At 53.0% G+C, this 20,648-nt stretch overlaps 1 protein-coding gene across 1 annotated transcript in view; it reads left to right on the forward strand.

Annotated features, from left to right (window-relative positions):
* The first annotated feature begins 5,739 nt into the window (after positions 1–5,739).
* LOC311616872 (uncharacterized protein) overlaps positions 5,740–20,648 on the forward strand; it is a 49,081-nt gene continuing 34,172 nt past the window's right edge. Inside the window, exons 1-10 of the mRNA XM_084872803.1 lie at positions 5,740–6,203; positions 7,163–7,308; positions 7,463–7,600; positions 8,298–8,437; positions 10,646–10,832; positions 12,073–12,197; positions 14,770–14,865; positions 15,144–15,239; positions 15,518–15,613; positions 15,892–15,984. Of these exons, the coding sequence (XP_084728929.1) occupies positions 6,125–6,203; positions 7,163–7,308; positions 7,463–7,600; positions 8,298–8,437; positions 10,646–10,832; positions 12,073–12,197; positions 14,770–14,865; positions 15,144–15,239; positions 15,518–15,613; positions 15,892–15,984 (1,196 nt within the window). The 5' untranslated portion in view covers positions 5,740–6,124. The remainder of the gene's footprint in view (positions 6,204–7,162; positions 7,309–7,462; positions 7,601–8,297; positions 8,438–10,645; positions 10,833–12,072; positions 12,198–14,769; positions 14,866–15,143; positions 15,240–15,517; positions 15,614–15,891; positions 15,985–20,648) is intronic.

The raw sequence follows: 20,648 nt of genomic DNA on the forward strand, positions 1-20,648 counted from the left end.
CTGGAAAGGCTGCTGGTTCTAAAGAACAGTGTCATACAGAGGATTCGGGCCGTGAACCTGAGACGGTAGAGAAACAGAGGAAATTGCTAAGAGTGGAGGTGAGTCACGTTGAGTTCCCTGTGGACGTGGCCCCACGGTGGAAGTGCGGAAGGTAGCTGGAGCTGTGGGTCAGGTGCCCGGCCTGCTCAGCAAGCGTCCGGAGGGATCCAATGGCAGCTGTGTTTCTGTGGTGAGACCCTGTGAGTGGCCCCTTTGCAGGGGGGCCCCTGTGAAATAAGCACCCCCACACGTAGCCTGAGGGGCTTGACTCAGCTTGGAAGCATCATCACCATAGAGCCTTATGATGCCTTTGGAAGAGGCCCCACCAGGACCAGACGCGTTTGCCTATCAGGAGAGGGGCTTGTCTGTGTCACCTCCCCAGGTATTTTCACGTGGGGCCACAGCAGGGATGCCTGCGCTCTCCAGTCAGGCGAGTCCTCTGTCCTTCCTAAAAATAATTTTTTTAAGGGAGTTTATATATATTGAGTTCAGAGAGGAAGGGAGACGGAGAAGGAGGAACATTGATGATGAGAATCATTGATTCACTGCCCCCTGCACACCCCACCCTAGGGATGGGTGCCACACTCAGGGCATGTGCCCTGACCTGGAATCAAACCATGACCTCGTGGTTCATATGTCGAAGCTCTACCACTGAGCCAGGCCTACCAGACTAAGGTGGTGGTAAAAATGCTTGTATAAATAAAGGAATGGTATTGCGGGTTTACTTCCTTTAAAATATTCTTTGAAACTATTGGGGAATTTGTTAAGAATTTATAACTAAAAATTTGAAAATTGCCTTCTAAGACGTAATAGACCCATTTTTTTCTTTAAATCCTTTCCCGAGGCTATGCTTACTGATTGGAGAGAGAGAGAGAGAGAGAGAGAGAGAGAGAGAGAGAGAGAGAGAGAGAGAGAGAGAGAAAAGCATTGATGTGGGAGAGAAACATCAGTTGGTTGCCTCTCCTACATACACTCATTGGGAGGGAACGCCCAGCCTCGGTATGTGCCCTGACCGGGAATTGAACCCACAGCCTTTCCCTGTAGAGAGGATGCTCCCACAAACCGAGCCACACCACCAGGTAATGGGACCAAATTTAGGAAAGAAAACCTTATATGAGTCCTAAGATTTGTGCGTATCCGAGGTCCAACAGACAGCTCAGCCAGTGGGAGTTCATGGAACCCTTTGGTGACTTTGAGTGGATTGAATGAGATGCAATGTGGGCATCGCGCTCCTCGCTGTGCCAGGCTTGCACTCACTCTATGGCTTCAGTTGGACTCATCCTGTTTTCTGTGTCACTGTTAGGTCTTTTCCCTAAAATAGCTCTACGTTCATAAATGTTGCATAATTTCTCTAAAATGTTGGCCCTGAAAATTGGCAGCAAAGAGTTTAAATTTTTATCATCCAGTTACTGTCTCATTGGTGTAAGCCCAACAATTCAACTGTTCTTGAAATCTTTACTTGCATAATATAAGAGAAATAGTTTTTAATATATAAAGATTCTTTAAATTATATGTTATTTGCTGTATTCTCAGTTCAGGTCACTACATCTACACATTTGTTTTTATGTTAGATTTCATTTTGTTGGACATTAATTTAAATCTCATCATGCTTTCCACAAATGAAGGCTGATTTTTGCAATCCATTCTACAAGGAATGGATTGAGGTAGTTCTGAAACAGTAACCCCTCTAGGTGGGATTTTTGTTGTTCTTTTGTTAGAGGCAGGAGTAGAATATTGGAGAAGAGCTATAATTACAAGGAATATTAATGATGCTCTGCTAACCGTGATTGTTCTGTTCTGATTAGAAAAAGCATGCTCTAATCTGGCGGAGAGTTATAAGCCCTGGGACCTGGGAGCTATTAGGGAATGCAGGAACCCTGGTTTCTGAGAAAGGCCTAGATTGGCAACCTCATTGCCTGTAATCTGGTCCCTGAGCCACCCGCCCTCTGCCAATTCCACAGCCTGGTTGCCTGTAATCTGTAACCACTGTACCTTGCCTACTTTCCTAGGCCTGAAATTTCAACTTTCCTGTGGGATCTTTGTCCTTCTTCCCAACATAAGCAGCTGGATTATGGAGGGGGAGGTGTCTGGGGAAGAGAGATGGAGGACAGTACAACAGACTTTTTTGGGTGACCTGCTGTTCTCTCATTCTGCTGCATTAATGGAATCAATGCTCATATATGAGTCAATCCTGTCTCAAGTAGTGACCGGCAGCCTGGACCCATTGGTTGTCAGTTTCACTTTCAGCAGGTTCATAACAGTTATTGGAGTGGAATAATTGATACAAATGATAATTGGTACTCCCCCCCCCCCATCATAAATCCAAAGATATCATCTACATAAACAGTTTAAATTCATCTTAAATTAAGAAATTTTTTAATTAAACCAAGTAAAACCATTACCAGTTTAGAAATAATTAAAATACTTTTAGCTCATTGATTGGCAGCCTAAATGTTTAAATTCTGTCCTGAGTATACCTATATATTTGTTCTTTAAATGTGTTTCATGCATGGGCTAATTCAGGACACCTTCCACAGAAAGTTATAAACAAAATCCTATTGTTAAAATATTTTCCAGTCTGGCCATCATGGCTCAGTGATTGAGCATCAAACTATGAACCAGGAGATCACGGATCCATACACAGTCAGGGCAGATGCCCAGGTTGGGGGCTGGATCCCCATATGGGGCTTGCAGGAGGCAGTAGTTCAATGCTTCTCTCTTCATTGATGTTTCTCTCTCTTGAACTCAATAAAGATATATATATTTTTATATATCTATTTGATTTATATCAAATATATATATATATATATATATATATATATATATATATATATATATTTGATTTTTTATAGAGAGGAAGAGAGAGGGATAGTTAGAAACATCGATTAGAGAGAATCATTGATCAGCTGCCTCTTGCACACCTATTGGGGATGTGCCTGCAACCAAGGTACATGCCCTTGACTGGAATCAAACCTGGGACTGAGCCAAGCGGGTTTCAGCTAAAGATATATTTTTAAATAAATAAAGTATTTTCCAAATATACAGCATTACTTTGTTCATGTTTGGTATGAAATACATATTGGTTAGTGTTCTGTCAAACTGTTTTTTAGGCAGTTGACTGGTGGACTTCAGGGTTCTATGTCTGAACTCCCGAGAAGAATTCCCGAGCTGAGCTCTCTAGGTAAGACTTCACAAAATAAAGTGAATGTGTTGCTCCCTTAAAGCAGTGTTTCCCAAACTTTTGACATATGTGTACCCCTTCTATAATTTTCATAACCCTGAGTACCCCATGTACTTGTGAGAACATAGAATTAGGCGCAGCTAAGCACGGTGCAGTGCATATCTCCACCAAACTCCGGTGCAACACGTACCCCCACCAAACTCTTCCCTTCCCCTGGGGGTACGCGTTCCACACTTTGGGAAACACTGCCTAAATGGAATGGGTCAAATCTTTGTAATTTGGCTGATAGGAAAAAAGTAATTTTTCAAAACGTGGGTAGACATATTAGAATGAAGTGGTTAGTTTCCATTTATAATGATATAGGATGTATAAATTAACCTTTATGTTTCTTTATGTTTTATGTGCCCAGCTAGATCTGAAGTTTTGTAAGGAGCTTGGCATAATTTTTGTGTATTCCAAAGCAGTTAGCACAGGGCGTGAGCCACTGGCAGAGCCGTTTAGAATGCGGGGCCTAGAGCCGTTTGGCATGGTGGGCATGGAGACAGTGGAATGTTAGGTGCAGAGTGGGTGGTTGTGGAGTGGGTAGGCGTGGAGTAGGAGGGTTAGGAGTCGGTAGGTGAGGAGTTGGTGGGAGCGGAGCGGGTTTCTGTGGAGTTGGAGTGTGCGGAGTAGTTTGGTGAACTGTCAGTTTGTGGAGAGCAGGTGTGAAAAGTCGGTGTGAGAAGAGCCGGTGGACATACAGTCGGTGAGTGCAGAGCCTCTTCCTGGGTAAGAAGGGACTCTCCCTGCCTCCCCCTCACAGCTCTTGTGAAGATTGAATGAGCAAGGACAGAAGGCACCGAGCCCTGGGCTGGGGATGGGCAGAGACACGGGGCCCAGGCGACTCCAGAGTCTGTGAGCTAACCCTTCCCACTGCCAGGCATTGCTTAGAACCGTGCCCACTGGCAGTAGGTCCACGGCTTCCCTTCCACCAAGAAACTTGGGTGCTGGATCATGGGGGTAAAATGAACAAAAAATGGAAAAGCAGGAGCTACCGCCCCCTCACAGCTGTTAGAACCTTGCGTGGGGCCAGGCTTGGAAAGCTGCCCACCGAGAGCAACCGACACATCCGGTGTATGCGTGTTCCCAAACTGAGAAGGCAGACTGGGGAGACTCAGCCCCCGAGGACAGTGGTTCTGGGAGGGATCTGGGCCAGAGGACAGATGAAGGAAAGAGTGGAACGGCTCCCCTCTGTGTGCTGGGCCCTGGGACAGGAAGAGGCCCCACGGACTCCTCCCGTGAGGGGGCCTGTGAGGGCCCAGCCTTGGCGTCCCACACCAGATGTGCCTGACACCCGGAGGCCCACAGTCCTGTCTGTTGTTTCTCAGCCCTCATTTCCAGGACACTGTCCAGAGCTGTTGGTTTTTCGAGAGGACATGTGTGACCTGTTCAGAAGGGAACTATGTATTTAACAACAACTCGCCCGAATAGCCATTTATTTCCAGTGCCCAGATGAGAGGAGTGACTGTGGAATTGAGAGGCCTAGGCTCAGCCCTCAAACCTGGATAGCTCTTAGCCCCACCCCTTCCTGGTTAAGGAAATGGGCTCAGTGAAGTCCCATACCTATCAGCAGGCCTCTCATCCAAGCAGGTGAGGCTGTACATGTCAGACACTCTCACATCAGGGTACCAGAGATGGGGCAGTGTTAGGTTTATGTGGTGTGCTTCCTGATTTTCTGCTCCAGCGAACACAGGGGCCTGCTGCCAGCCAAAAGTCATCGGCTAAGCTCAGCAGCTTAAGTGGGCACTACAGAGGCCCTCAAAGCAGACAGGGCCTGCTGAAGGGGTGATGCCCAGGTGGTAGCTCCATGCCGAGGGGTGTCCTGTGGGAGGCAGGCGGTCAGTGATTCTCTCATCATTGATGTGTCTATCTTTCCATCTCCTTTGCTATCCGTGATCAATAAAAATATATTTAAAAGAAATACATTGGAGGTTCTGTGCATGAAATTCATGCTTCGGGGTGGGGGGCCCTCAGCCTGGCCTCCTGCACCTCTCTAATCTGGGACTGCACCCTCCAACCTGGGGCTCTCTGATTTTCAGGGATTAGGCCTACTATGGCAGTCAGCCATTCCTCTCTCAATCAAGGACTGCTGGCCCCTAACTGCTCCCCTGCCTTTCTGCCTGACCACCACTTAACTGCTCCTCTGCCAGCCTGATCCCTCCCTTACTCCTCTTCCTTGCTGCCGGTTTGATCACTCCTACCTTTTCTCCCCTGCCGGCCTGATAACCCTAACACCTGTGCTTTAGTCCCCACCACCTTGGCTTTATCTAGAAGGATGTCCAGAAGACTACTGGTCTATTTAGCACATTGCCCTTTTATTAGTATAGATATTAAACAACAACAACAACAACAACAAAAACCCACAGGTAAGGCCTGGCTGCTGTGTTGCTTTTCTGAAAGGATGGATGTAGGTGGCTGATGTGGCAAAAAGGGTCTCTGCTGGCATCTAGCATGTGTGTTAAGCTGTGATTTTCGGTCCCCATGGCCTTTCCAAGACATGTTAAACCAGCTAAGGGCCTCAGAGCTGCCCGCCCTCCTATCCTTGCTTTACAGCTCCGTGCTGTGCGTCACTTTGTTCAGATATCACTGACCTCGAGTGTCTTCATCACCTACCACTGGGGCAGCATGTCTAAGTGGCTGTAGGTGTCCCAGCTGGGCCCTGTGTTGGAGTCACTTTTGTGCAGCTGTGCGTTAGGAAGTGAGCAGGTGCATGGAGGCCCTGCATCCGGGGGGAAGGAGGGCAGCTGCACGGGGCAGGGCCTGCCCAGAAGGTGCCCTGGTGCGCATCCTCACCCACCCCTCTTCTTGCACTAGGAGCCTGGACAGAGCCCCCAGCAGTTCCTTGAGGAGCTGCTGGGGGACAACATGGCCCTGGAGGCGGAGCAGGGCCTAAGGATCAACGAGTCCGACCACCGGAGCGCGGAGCTGGGCCAGGAGTCAGAAGGTAGGCAGCAGCCCCTGGCGCTGGGGAGCCGGCCTGGCCGCAGCTTCTCCCTCAGCCAGGGAGCTGAGCCCTTGGCTCTGAATCTCCTGGGTCAGCCCATCCTCAGCCCAAGTCCATGGGGTTTGATTCAAGGGCTGTTTGGAACTGTCAACTGCCTGCTCCCCAAGGAGAACATGAAGGGTCTGGCAGCCTTGAAGTCAGGACATGAATTACAATGTAAGTGCTGCCAGTTTTCTCAGCTCCCATGCAGACAGTCCCAGGAACCTTCAGAGGACGGCACGCTGGCCCCCAGCGGCTGTCTTACATCTGTCTGTGCGGGACTGAGGCACCGTCCCCAGCAGTCACTAACCTGCACTATCACAGGAGCCCGGGCTGATTCCCAATGGGTGCAGTCTGCTCTGTCTCCCTGGGCAGGGGCTGGCTGCTTAGGAACCCCTCCTCCCCAAGGGTGGTAAGTTCTGGGCACACGCGCCCTAGAGGCTCTACCCCCCACAGACATACTGGTCAATTTTCATGCCCCCCACATTGCCAGCTGAGCTACTCAACACCCCACTGAGCTACCCAACACCCCACTCTGAGGGTTGGCAGAGACCAAGCATTTGTTTGCCTTCTCTGTGAGTGTCTGAAATCCTTGACTTTATGGTCAGGTTGGAACTTGACAAAAAGTGGCTCCAGCAGTTCCAGCATCTTGAACTTTTGTATTGGCCTGTCCACGGTCACCTGCTTTCTTCTTAAACTCTGTGTGGCTCCCCAATGCACCCCAGAGGAGCCAGCAGAGGGGCCACAACCCACAGCGACAGCACCCTGTGAACAACAGAGGGCATCCAGCTGGCCGTCTCTGGTCTTTAGACCTAGGCTTCAGGGGGATGGCCCTTTCGGAGGAATGACCGTCTCGAGGCGGAGTCAAGAAGGGAGCAGAGGCCCCGGGATCGGGGCTCTCACTCCACTTTGCTCTTCAGCCTCCAGCGTGACCCTGGCACTGGGGCAAAATTCCCAGGCCCCTCAGGACACAGTCCTGGAGCTGCAGGGCGATACCCAGGCCCTGCAGGAGAGCAACAGCAAGTGTGAGGAGCTGATGAAAGAGAACCGGCAGCTCCGGGAGCAGGTAACTGAGTGTGTGTGTGTGTGTGTGTGTGTGTCCGGAACATATGGGCCAGCCGGAGGCCGGGTGTGACAGGGGGTGACAGGTTTGCTGTTTGCTTTAAAGCCAAGTTCACTTTGTGACCTGACTGGCACGGGCTGGGTCTTTGGCTCTGCAGGTGGCAAAGTTGGGGATCCAACTACGGATTGCGAAGAACACCAATGAGCACTTGTGGAGCGTCAAAGAAGAGCTGGAGGTAGAACAGGAGCACATGTTCAACATCATCGAAAACCAGACGCTGCCCAGGTCCCCGCAGGTAGGCCCTCAGAGCGCAGGACCCCGGCGCCCCTGCCTGCCGGAGGGGAGGTCCAGGATCACAGCCGTGTCTTGGTCATTGATCAGTGATTCCCAGTGACCAGTTCCCTAGCTCAGCTGCAGCTCAGAACAGCAATTCTCAGCCACGGCAGGGCCCCGGGGCAGGTATTGGCTCCCCAGGACACAGGCCATCTTGTTGTTGATGGACAGGACTGGGGGTGCGAGAAGGAGGTGCTGCTGGCTGTGCAGGGTGGATAGTTGTTTTGTCCATATCAGGGAAAATTAGATGTTAGTGTTGTCCATGTATTCTGCATCCTTACTGAGGTTCCATGTGCTTTAAAAAATAGGGTTTTAAATGTAATCAAAGAGGGCAACCAAGGAGCTGATCCAGAGAGCCGGCATCATTTGCCCTAAAGTTCCCATGTGTGGAGAGGACACGGGACTCATGTAGCCCCATGTGATGGTCCCTTCATGCCCTGGGCTGTCCCACCACAGTTCCTTAAGCGCTGGGAGAACTGCACTCAGCATGGCTGGGTGTTGCCTGCCCCAAGGGTCCCTGCTCCTTTGGGGTCTGCACTTGCCCTGCTCTTGGCCCCTCACTGGGTGTGTGGGTGCAGGGATGCAGGGATGGGGAGTGAGTAGCTCCCCGGGGCCTGCACCCAGTGAGGCATCCTCACCTTTTCCCCCTGAACCAGCAGGGGGCCGAGGAGAAGCAGCTTGAGAAGCTGGGGGAGCAGCAGAAGCAGCTGACTGAAGTCCAGGAGGCCCTGCTGCGGGAGCAGGAGACCAATGCCCTGGTCACCCAGGAAAATGAGAGGCTGCAGCAGGAGGTGGCCAGGTAACTGCCTCTGCCCTGCAGCGGCATCTGCCGGGTTTCATTCCACCAGCTCTCTGAGCGCCCCCTGAGCTCAGCTCCAGTGAGGCCCTTGGTTAGGGTGCACTCCCCCCCTTTCCCGTTAGGGTCACAGCTGATGGTCTCGGGGGAAGGGCCTCCAGCTGGTGGCTGGGATGGAAGGACTAGTGACAACTGGGATGGAGCGCGGTCCAGGGTTGGAGGGCCGCCCATCCCACGTGACGATGGTGATGACTGTGTCGGGCAAGGGCAACTTCATCCTCTCACACCTGCGATCCCGGGAAGGACGTGTGCTCGCTCCGTGTCATTCTCACGTTCCCTGAGGGTGAATTTACCTGCTGGCTGACATGCATTGTCGCCCCCACATCGGTCCCCGTGGCCTCTCAGGGGCCTGTCCAGAGGGGGAGACACGGGAGTCGCCTGATGTGCACATTTGCAGCTGCGGTTGAATAGGCCTCTGACTCCTGCCTGTTTCAGCTCTCACACTGCAAATGAGCGTCCCTTCCGCGCTCCATTGAGGACCGTGGGTTCTATTTTCGTGCTTTTCCGTGGCGATGTCGCTGTGTGAAATGGCCCCGAATGCAGTGCTGAGGGCTGTCTAGTGTCCCCAAGTGCAAGCTGCACTGGGCCTCAGGGACAATATCCAAGTAGCACCTGAGGTTCCTTCAGGCCCGAGGTATGGTGCTGATGGCTGTGAGCATAGTAACCAAAGCGTCTTTAGTTCTTGATTGGTTGACAAAAATGTGGCCAGAGACTCCAGGAACGTTGGGACAGTTGCAGTTACACTGACTCAGTGCTCACAGTGGCTTCATAGGACATTATCCTGTGAATCGTGAGAATTGACTGTGCTATTATCCTTTTCCCCTCCCTAAAGATGAGGAAAGGGGCTCTGAGAGAGTAACTAAGATGTTCGGGTCAATCCTGGGGGTAGTGGCCAGTCAGGATTCAAATCCAGGTCTTATCTCATCCCAGATGCATGACCACAGGGAGCCTTCCTTTGCCCAGCCTTGTTTGAGTAGATATTGGGGCAACAAACTTACAAACTCAGGTGCCTGTGGGGGGAGGGGGGGATGAGGGAGGGGGAGTAGGGAGGGAGGCGGGTCCAGCTGGTGGGGGAGGAGTGTCAGCAGGAGGCCAGGCCTCCTGGAGAATGCACACCCTCTGAAGGTTGTCATCTGGAGGCAGACCCCCACTGCTGGGTCATCCTTTTGTTTCTGCTTTTTAACAAAAAGTTAATCCTCATCTCAGGATAATTTTTGCACTGCCCTTCAGAGAGAGTGAAAGGAAGAAAGGGAGCGGGTGAGAGAGAAACAGCAATGTGAGAGATACTTCTCCTGGCTGCCTACAGCACACACCCCTCTATGCCACAGAGCAATCCCTCAGCCAGGTGCATGGCCCTGACTGGGAATCCAACCCGAGGCGGTTCCGTACACAGGTTGACGCTGTCTTTGCGGAGCCACACCTGCTTAAAAAGGGTGGGAGAAAGCATGAAGCCTTTGCTTTATGCTTTCTCCCACCCTCTGAGAAGGGAAATAGCTGAGAGTTGATGTGAAACTTGACATTTAAAAATATTAAATAACTTACTAATTTAAATTAAATAACAAAGCTGTGTGGGCCAAACAGGGTCCCTCTGCGTTCATATTGAGTCTGTGAGCCTCTGGGCATTGAGATTTCAGATATAACCCTTTGCCCCAGAAAGCCAGTCAGGTAATTATGACAATGATGGCGATGATGATGCTGATGTCAGTAGCTTTACATAATGCTCCAGAATCTCACAGTTTATTTGTGTCAGGAGTTGAAATCAGAAAGGGACTTGGCCTGGGGAGAAGAGCTGGCAAAGACAGAGTTTCAGAGCAACGATGTTCTGATTCCATGCTTTCCAAAAGTGTTTTAGTGCAAGAACCGTTTTTCTAAGGAGGTGGCTCTGCAAAGCCTTCCATGGGAAGGGCTGTCACAGGCTGCTCTGTTGAAGTGTCCGAGCCTGCCTGTCCTGTGTCCCCAGTCCACAGGGGGCAACTGGGTGGCCACATAGAACCCCAGCGACACAGTTGGAGAAGCGCTGACTGTGCTCAGCCCTCATTTACAGGGGACACCCTGAGGCCCAGAGAGGCGGTGGGTGTGATGGAGGCGCACCCCTGGGATGGAGGCTGGGAGTGCTCCTCAGCCCTGGGCCCTGTGGCTCTCTACCCACAGACTGACCTCCTGGACCGAGCAGCTGCAGGCGGAGCAGGGGGAGCTTCTCACCAAGATCGAGGATCTGCAGGCCTCCTTAGAGAATGAGCAGGAGAATTTTCAGATCTTCCAGAACGAGTACTACAAGATGAGGGTGGAGCAATGGTCTAAGGAAATCAATCTGCCACAGCTCAGTGCCCAGTGCGAGGTGAGGCCCACCGGCCCCAGGACACCGGGCCTGAGGCCTGCGCTGACAGCCGGGGGCTCAGCCAGGTCCGCATGGGTCCTCATTGGCGTCTGTGCCCAAACACTGTGTGTGAATGTCACCCAGAGGCCGGGAGGCAGCCAGAGGCGTTTAACGGGCACAAGCACCTTGGCTGTTGGGGATGTGTCAGAAAAGACCTTTCAGCGGACCTTTGCTGTTATCTTTTTTAAAGCACATTTTTATTGATTTGAGAGAGAACAAGGGAGAGGAAGAAAGAGATAGAAACATCAATGATGACAGAGAAGCATCGTTCAGCTGCCTTCTACACCACCCCAGCGGGGGATACCGCCCACCCCCTTGGCATATGCCCTTGACCAGAAAGGAACCCAGGGCCCTTTAGTCCGAGGTCCGATGCTCTATCCACTGCACTAAACTGGTTAGTGCCTGACCTTTGCTTTTGCAGGGTCGGGGCGGTGCATGGAAATAGCCAAGTGCCGTTTTCTCTGTCCTCTGGGCTGAGCTCTGTGCTCTGTGCTCCCGTGCCATCGCATTGAATTTTCTCGAGATGCCTTTGTGAGCTGGGGGGCCCGTCCTCAGACCTCTGAGGCAGTGGGTCTGGACTCCGTTTGATTGAAGCCAAATCTTGGGCTTTCCTGCCCCTCCCACCGGGTGTTATTCGGGATCAGGAGTTGAACCACCTCAGCCCAAAATTCCTATCCAGCCCATCATTTGTTTTATTGATGTCAGAGAGAGGAAGGGAGAGGGCGAGAGGGATGGAAACATCAGTGAGGGGAGAGAATCTGTGATGGCTTTCTCCTGGGGATTGACGCTCCGACTGGGCGTGTTGCTTGAATAGGCATCTGACCAGTGAACTCCTGGTACCTGGGAGGCCTCTCCACCCACTGACCCACACCTGCCGGGCAGTTCATTAATGAGATAGTTTACGTTTCTTTTGAAAATGGCTGTGAAGTCGCCAGAACCTGCTGTACATTTTGCACTTAGGCGCCTCTCAGCTCAGAATGGCTGCGTTTCAGTGCTCAGCGTCCACACGTGGGCAGTGGCCGCCCGTTTGGCCGGTGCACTTGTCCTCCCCATGTCATTGGCTGTGTTGGTCCTGCCGACGGGTGTGGCTCCTACCGAAAAGGCCCTCTTGTGCAGGTGGCCTTTCTTCTCTGGGAGCAGTTTCCCAGCAGTGCAGCCACAGGGGCCGTGGTGGTGGACACATTGTTGATCTCTGTTTCAGTCGCTCACACTCTTGACTAAGGAGTTGGAGGAGGAAAGAAGGCAAGTCCGGAGTCAGACTAACACACTGAAACAGCTGAGCAAGACTCTCCTGGAAGAGCATGCGAGGACCTGGCCTCAGAATAAGTAAGGGGGTGGGGTGACCGACGCCTGTCCCCACGGCTCTGGGCTTCCCGCTCCAAGCCCAGCCTCCACATTCAGGACAGAGAGCCCCCTGGCTCACTGGTGTACCCAGGGCAGGGCAAGGGGACAGACCATCTTCCCAGCGCCCCCGCCTCTCCTTTCCCAGGAATGGTCTAGATTTCTGCAAGGATGGGTGGTTGCATTTTGCTAGCTTTCAAGACATGGCCCACTGCCAGCCCCTTCTTCCTCTACTTTTGAGTTAAGCTCCGTTTAAAAAATATGAGAGGCGCTGGGACCAGTTTGGCTCAATGGATAGAGTGTCGGCTTGGGGACTGAAGGGTCCCGGGTTCGATTCCGGTCGAGGGCAGGTACCTTGGTTGCGGGCATATCCCCAGTAGGGGGTGTGCAAGAGGCAGCTGATCAATGACTCTCTCTCATCGATGTTTCTTACTCTCTATCTCTCTCCCTTCCTCTCTGTATAAAAATCAATAAAATATATATATATTTTAAAATATGAGAGGTGAAGAGAGGCACCTAGGGGAGAGATCCAGGATCGCGGGATGAGCTCTTTCTGTGTCTGACTTCCCCCGAATGATCTGGACGGGGGTTGTGGGTGTGCCGTGATTGTCCTCCCTCTGCTGACATGACACGGACCTGACTGTGGCGTAGGCCCTGCGAGGGGCACAGGACCTGTGACCCGGTGGCCACGCACCAGCAGGGGTGATGGGATGTGAGCAGAATGTGTGCACAGCAGACAGATGGTGAGGAGCTCCATGGGGGTGTAGAAGGAAGCGTGGTGGTGAGCATCGGGGTTCTGCTGCTGACCCAGATGGAGCCAGGGCCAGCCAGTGGGGCGGGACGTGGGGGGGAGGGGCGTGAAGATGGAGCAGGGGAGTTCTGGGTGCAGGGAAGGCGCACCCAGTGGCAGGAGGGAAAGCCGGAGCAGTGGGCAATGAGATGTGGAAGGCGTCCATGCCTCGCTAAGGAGTGGGATTCACTAGGAGTGAGTGTTTATGGTCTAGAGGCCAAGGGAGCTGCCTGAAATGAGGCAGGAGGGAGAGGCTTGGTGCTGGGAACCTTGTGGTTGGAAGTCAAGTAACCGGAGAGGCATCTGGTGGGCCCAGGGTGGCCTTCACCCCTCGGTCCTAGTGCTGCTGGACTGTCCTTCCTTGTGGTGGGGTATGGCTGGCCCTGAGGGACAGGGACAAGGTCACAGTGACTACAGGGTCCTGTCCCAGCACCCCGGGGTCAGGGTGCTGCTTCACCGTTCTCCCGGATTCTTCAGCTCAGCTCCAGCCGGCTCGCCACCCACTCAGGATGGCTTACCTGGAAAGCCACATTGTAGTTTGGGGCAGAAATGACTGTGGCCTGAGTTGGCTCTCTGTAACGCAGTGGGTACAAATGACCAGCGGAGGTTGGGCAGGTGCCAACTGGAAGCGTCGGGCTTTGGTACCCAGGGGATGATGTGTTTGCATTAGACAGTGTCTGCAGGAGGCCAGGGAGTTGGCTGGCTTCCTGAGCTTCTCTGAGGGGAGTCCTCCCAGCCCAGGGAGGGTTGCGGGGCCTGTGCTCCGTGAGATTGTGCTCCTCGTGGTGGGGGTCGGTCAAAGCAGACAGGAAAGCGCTCTAGCATAAGGCCGAGGAGCACGACTGTGGGAGGAGAAGAACACAGACTGGAAGAGCAGATGCTGAGCCAAGGGTGCTGGGAACCCAGCGGGTTTGGTGGGCCTAGGCCCAGCGGTTTGTGAGTCATCACTTTTCACTCTGCCTACTTTATGGTGAGCTCTCGGAAAAGCCCTGGATTAGGAGGGACCTGAGCAGCCTTTTGGCCGAAGGAGCCTGAGCTGCTGCCTCAAACCGGGGGACTCATTTTCCAGGAAGGAAACCGGGGTGTGAGCTGTCAAAGCCCACGGATTTGTGATCCTGAGTTTCACATGGTTCGGGCCTTGCTCTCATGAGATGAGGTACTGCCTGATCCTTGGGGCTTTAGCAGGTCTCCTCAAGTGTTAGGTTCCCAGGCCCACGCCACGTGCTTCCATCTCCATATCCCCACGTGGCGAGCATGACGGTCATGAGCTCCATGGTGTCTGAGTCCCAGGGAAATGACAGCCCTTGTGGGCCAGGTCCCAGCCCGGGCCGATAAGTCAGTTTACACATTTTATGTAAAACCAGATCGTTTTCTCTTTCTCCACTCTTTACAGAGGCTCATTGATGACCAAGCCTACAGGAAATGTGGAGGAGGAGCATGAAGACTTAAAGACACAAACAGAAGACGCTCAGAGTCCTACTTCGGGGATGTGAGTTGTTCTCAGCGGCAGTAACTTAAACTCAAAGTACAGAGCTTCTCTGTCACTAGTGGGGAAAGCCACCTGGAGCATGGGCCAGTTCGGTGGGCCCACGCCACTTGCTTCATCCCTGTGTTTTCACGTGGCGAGCATGACGGTTATGAGCTCCGTGATGTCTGAGTTCCACGGAAATGCCGGCCCCTGTGGGCCAGGTCCCAGCCCGGGCCGATAAGTCAGTTTACACATTTCATGTAAAACCAGATCGTTTTCTCTTTCTCCACTCTTTACAGAGGCTCATTGATGACCGAGCCTACAGGAAATGCGGAGGAGGAGGATGAAGACTTAAAGACACAAACAAAAGACGCTCAGAGTCCTGCTTCGGGGATGTGAGTTGTTCTCAGCGGCGGTAACTTAAACTCAAAGTACAGAGCTTCTCTGTCACTCGTGGGGAAAGTCACCTGGAGCAGCGGCCAGTTCGGTGGGCCCATGCCACTTGCTTTATCCCTGTGTTTTCACGTGGCGAGCATGACGGTTATGAGCTCCGTGATGTCTGAGTCCCACGGAAATGCTGGCCCCTGTGGGCCAGGTCCCAGCCCGGGCCGATAAGTCAGTTTACACATTTCATGTAAAACCAGATCGTTTTCTCTTTCTCCACTCTTTACAGAGGCTCATTGATGACCGAGCCTACAGGAAATGCGGAGGAGGAGGATGAAGACTTAAAGACACAAACAAAAGACGCTCAGAGTCCTGCTTCGGGGATGTGAGTTGTTCTCAGCGGCGGTAACTTAAACTCAAAGTACAGAGCTTCTCTGTCACCAGTGGGGAAAGTCACCTGGAGCAGCGGCCAGTTCGGTGGGCCCATGCCACTTGCTTCATCCCTGTGTTTTCACGTGGCGAGCATGACGGTTATGAGCTCCGTGATGTCTGAGTTCCACGGAAATGCCGGCCCCTGTGGGCCAGGTCCCAGCCCGGGCCGATAAGTCAGTTTACACATTTCATGTAAAACCAGATCGTTTTCTCTTTCTCCACTCTTTACAGAGGCTCATTGATGACCGAGCCTACAGGAAATGCGGAGGAGGAGGATGAAGACTTAAAGACACAAACAAAAGACGCTCAGAGTCCTGCTTCGGGGATGTGAGTTGTTCTCAGCGGCGGTAACTTAAACTCAAAGTACAGAGCTTCTCTGTCACTCGTGGGGAAAGTCACCTGGAGCAGCGGCCAGTTCGGTGGGCCCATGCCACTTGCTTTATCCCTGTGTTTTCACGTGGCGAGCATGACGGTTATGAGCTCCATGATGTCTGAGTTCCACGGAAATGCCGGCCCCTGTGGGCCAGGTCCCAGCCCGGGCCGATAAGTCAGTTTACACATTTCATGTAAAACCAGATCGTTTTCTCTTTCTCCACTCTTTACAGAGGCTCATTGATGACCGAGCCTACAGGAAATGAGGAGGAGGATGAAGACTCAATGACACAAACAAAAGACGCCCAGAGTCCTGCTGCAGGGATGTGAGTTGTTCTCAGGGGCAGTATCTTAAACTCAGAATACAGAGCTGCTCTGTCAGGAGTGGGGAAAGCCACCTGGAGCTGGGGCCAGTTCGGTGGGCCCCCACCTTCCCTTCCGGGGCAGGTCCCCTCTGGGCACGTCCCTCCCAGCTCTGACAGAACGGAGTTTCTTTCTGTCCCGCCGTGGGGGCCTCCTCGGAGGATGGGGAATGCAGCTGGCCATGAGCCTGTGGGAGGGGCCTAGAGTCTGTGGTTTAGGGCCACTGAAGTAGGACTGTCAGGCTGTGTCTCCAGGTTTCAGGACCTGGAACGCCATGTTTCTGTTTGGGGAAGGAAGCGTGGCCCGGACACCCGGGCCAGCACCCATGGTCTTCAGGCTTCCCTCTTGGGCTTCCCTACATTCCTCTGGAGTCTCTGGGCCTCAGGGTGGCTCACCATCACGTACCCTTCTGCAGAGCAGCAGCTCAGCGGGGGGCCAGCTTGGTCCCTGAGACTGCCAGGCTCAATCCAGCAGGCCTTCCCCTGCCCCAGCCCAGCCTTGAGGTCAAATCGCCATGAATCCCGCAAGGCCTCCTGTGGACATCCCAGAAGCTCAGCATTTCCCAGCCTCTGCCCGGCCCTGGAGTGGATAGCACATCAAAGCATCAGTGGGGAAAGGGAGGGAGCTGAGGAAGCACAGTGCTGCTCCGCTGCAGAGCCGGATTGAACCAGATGCGGTTCTTCTTGTGACATGAGAATGCCATTTGAAGTTAGCTGCAATGATTACCCTTTAAGTTCACTGCTTCCATTTATTTATTTTTATTTCATTTTATTTATTCCCTATAATAAAAGGCTAATATGCAACTTGTGCCCTCACCGGGAGTTTGACCAGGGAATGCTGACAGCCAGCCAATGGCCTGCGTTCCCTCCTCCAGGCAGGCCAGGCCAGATGGGACCCAGTATCGGGTTGGGCCGGCCAAACCCACCCGTGCACCAATTCGTGCACTGAGCCTCTAGTCTGTATATTTGGAAAAACATTTTTATTGTTTTCAGAGGGGAAGGGCGAGAGAGAAACATCAATGGTGAGAGAGAATCATTAATTGGCTGCCTCCTGTATGTCCCACATGGGGAATTAAGCCTGCAACCCGGGCATGTGCCCTTGACGAGAATGGAACCCGGGACCCTTCAGTCCAGAGACCATCACTCTATCCACTGAGCCCAAATGGCTAGGGCTATTTTAATTTTCTTTAAACATCACTTGGGGGTGGGAAAGAGAGAGAGAGAGACCTCAATATGAGAGAGACACATTCAATGGTTGCCAGCCCACACACACCCCCACTGGGCCCAGGGATAAATCTACAACCCAGGTACATGCCCTTGACCCAGAATCAAACCCTTGACCCTTGGGTGCTCGGGCCAGTGCTCTAACCCCTGAGGCACGCAAGTCAGTGTTCACTCCTTTTCATCCAAATGGACCACTGGGCCCTGCCCTCTTGCCCCCTCGCCCCAATTCCTCACTGCGGAGAAGGGGCAAAGTCTGCCCGCGTGTCCCACGTACTATTAGCTCTGGCCGGAAATGAGGAGGTCCTGCTCTTATGGAAATGGCCCTTGGATGCACAATTGCCAGCACAGCTAGATGAGCACGGCACCTGTCCCGGTGCCTCCCAGGGACCCAGAGTGGAGGCTGCATGTGAAGTTCTGGTTCCCGAGAGGCTAGTGTGGGTTTCTGCCACCGGGAATGCTTCTCCCCTCCCGGGGTCTGTGCGCATGAACTGCAAATGTGTCCCATGCCATGAGGCCACATGCGATGATCATGGTGCTGGTGACACACGTTCGTGGGAACCTGGTGCTGAAGCCCCAGTTAACGGCCACTTTCCCGGCTGGAGGGGCAGTGAGGGTTGGCATGTCCTGAACCTCTGCTTCTAATAGGAGAAAGAGCAGGAGTCGACTCAGAGCCTTGCTCAGATTCTTCCAACGCCAGAGACACGGCTCAAGAGTACAAGCCAAGGCACCCGCAGAGAGCGCTCCCGGGTCCCCGGAGGCCACCTCAGCAGTCTCGGGCTGGCTGGAAGACAGAGACACCGGCAGTGGGCCCCTGCCAAAAGGTAGGAGGCGCTGGCCTGGCTGCAGGAGGCCAGTGAAGGGGAGGATGGCAGGCCTCCCTCGTGGGCAGGGCAGAAGCATCGAGAAGCCAGCTGGGTGTGCACACGTGTGCTTGGAGGCTGAAAGGGGTGCTCCGCACACACACACCCATGTCGGGCCCCTTACGTGTGTGGACACCCAAGTAGAGAATGTGAACCCCCGTCTCTGTTGTGGTGGTTTCGTCCCAGAACCATTTAGTACCTTCAGCATGAGAAGCCTCCCCATCACGCACACTGTGCTGGGTCCTCGAGTATCCAGAGCGGATCTCCCGACAGTTACCGCAGAGACAAGCTCAGGAGAGTATGTTTGTGGGGTTCCTGGTCTGTGCCAGGCCTCGGATTAGCCATTTCTGCAGGGAGATCCCACGCATGTAACACGTCATGGACATCTGCCGGGTCTTCAGCAAGGCTCAGGCTCTGCTCTTCCCGGGCCTCTAAAAGCAGGTGGGGTTCTCCTTCCCCCTGACCCGGCCCTGAATCCTCCCACCAGGTGGCGCGCATTTAGGACTGTGGCGGGCATGATCCAGAGGTGCCAGGGGTTTTCTAGCTGCATGTGCTGCTTGCGTTTCCTGGGACCTAAGAGGCTGGCAGCTGTGAGCTGCCCCATTTCATGCTCATAAAAAGAAAATGAATGGGTGGTGGCAGTGACGGTTTTGTCAGCATTGTCAGCTTGCTGACAGTGACTGGGAGAGTGCCCCGACTGCATCCTGGTTTCATAGAGGTGCAGTGTGGTGGAGGGGGGTGTGGGGTGTGTTCATTTTACAACCGACTGAAAGCCATTGCCTTAAATGTGGTTTAGTTTTCAAATTCACTTGGAAATATAATTTTATTGGTTATTCTATCTAATTAAAGAGTAATATGCAAATTGACTGTATCTCTGCCACACCAGCAAGCCATGCCCACCATCCTATCAGGATCGAGTATGCAAATCAACCCAACCAAGGTGGCTGCGGCCACACAGAGAGCAGAAGTCTTGGGTTTCTCCGGCAATGGAGAAAACCAAGCTTTCTGCCTGCCATGGTCTTGGCTTCTGCTAATGCCTACAAAGTTGAAATTATAGAAGATGCATAAATCCCAGCAAAAATGGTTGCAGCCACAGAGTGAGCAGGAGGCTTGGCTCTGCTCAAGGCTACAAAGTTTCAATTATAGAGGATAAATGAATAGCAGATACCAGGACCTCCTCTTGGGTTGATAGGGGTCGTGGCCTGCATGCAAACCACAAAAGGCCCCTGGCCCAGGCAACCTCACACCTCAAGGGAACCACCACCCTGGTCCGAGGCACCCTTCTGGGAAAACCAGCTGGCCCCACCCATTCACCAGGCCTCCATCCTGTCTAATCCTCTCATCTAATAAATGAATAATATGAAAATTGACCTTCACGCAAACATTCAAAATGACTGCCCCATTGTAGTCAAAGATGACTGACCCCATGTGGACACAAGATGGCCACCACAAGATGGCCAGCAGGGGGGGGAGGGCAGTTGGGAGGGACCAGGTCTGCAAGGGAGGGCAGTTGTGGGCAATCAGGCCAGCAGGGGACAGTAGTAGGGACCAACCATGTCTGCAAGGGAGGGCAGTTGGGGGCAATGAAGACTGTAGGGGAGGGAAGTTAGGCGTGACCAGGCCAGCAGAGGAGGGAAGTTGGGGGCTGACTGGGCCTGCAGGAAAGGGCAATTGGGGGAAACTAAGCCTGCAGGGGAAAGCAGTTGTGAGTGTTAGGCATCAATCCGGCTCACAGGGGAGTGGTTTGGGGGTGATCAGGCTGGCAGGCAGAAGCAGTTGGGGGCAATCAGGAAGGAAGGCAGGCAAGCAAGAAGTTGGGAGCCAGTAATCCTGGATTGTGAGAAGGATGTCCGACTGCCCATTTAGGCCTGATCCCGATAGGCAGTCCAACATCTTCAGATTGGAGAGGGTGCATGCTGGGCTGGGGGACACACACCCCCTGTGCACGAATTTTCTGCACCGGGCCTCTAGTTCACCTGTAAACCCGCCAAACGTGCGCCCTGGGAAAGTGCAATTTGCTGAAGGACACTAGGGCTTTCTGAAGACGGGGCCAGCCCTGAGACTCGTGCGCTCCCAGGGGCTGGCGTTATAGGACCCGACAGGCCCCAGGGCCTGGGACAAGCCGCCCTGTGAGTGTGACTGGCGCACCAGCCGTTCCAAGGGGCTGTCACCACTTCAGGTCCTGCCGTGTGGCTCGAGAGGCAGCCATGAAGTGTTCGCTCCCGGACCCACTGTCTGGGGACTGGTGCTTGCATTCCCAGCCTCTCAGGAGGCGAATTAGGTGAAACACTCACGTGCAGGTAAATGATCATGAAGCTTATTGACTTATTGACATTGTTTTATCTAGAGGGTTCTGTAGCCTCAGGTTTTCATACTGGCCCTACAAACTCTTTGACATGTATCACGTCAACTCCTGTGATTGGCTAAGTTGATTAGTGAGCTATAATCAGCCTAATTGCTTTAGCAACACTTTCTGAGAAAGAACTGCTTGACAGATCCAGCTGTGGTTGGATCCATGAGTGAGCAGGTCTGTGGTTGATGTTA

The sequence above is a fragment of the Pipistrellus hanaki genome (assembly GCF_964339955.1).
Source record: "Pipistrellus hanaki genome assembly, chromosome: 2".
NCBI lineage: Eukaryota > Metazoa > Chordata > Mammalia > Chiroptera > Vespertilionidae > Pipistrellus > Pipistrellus hanaki.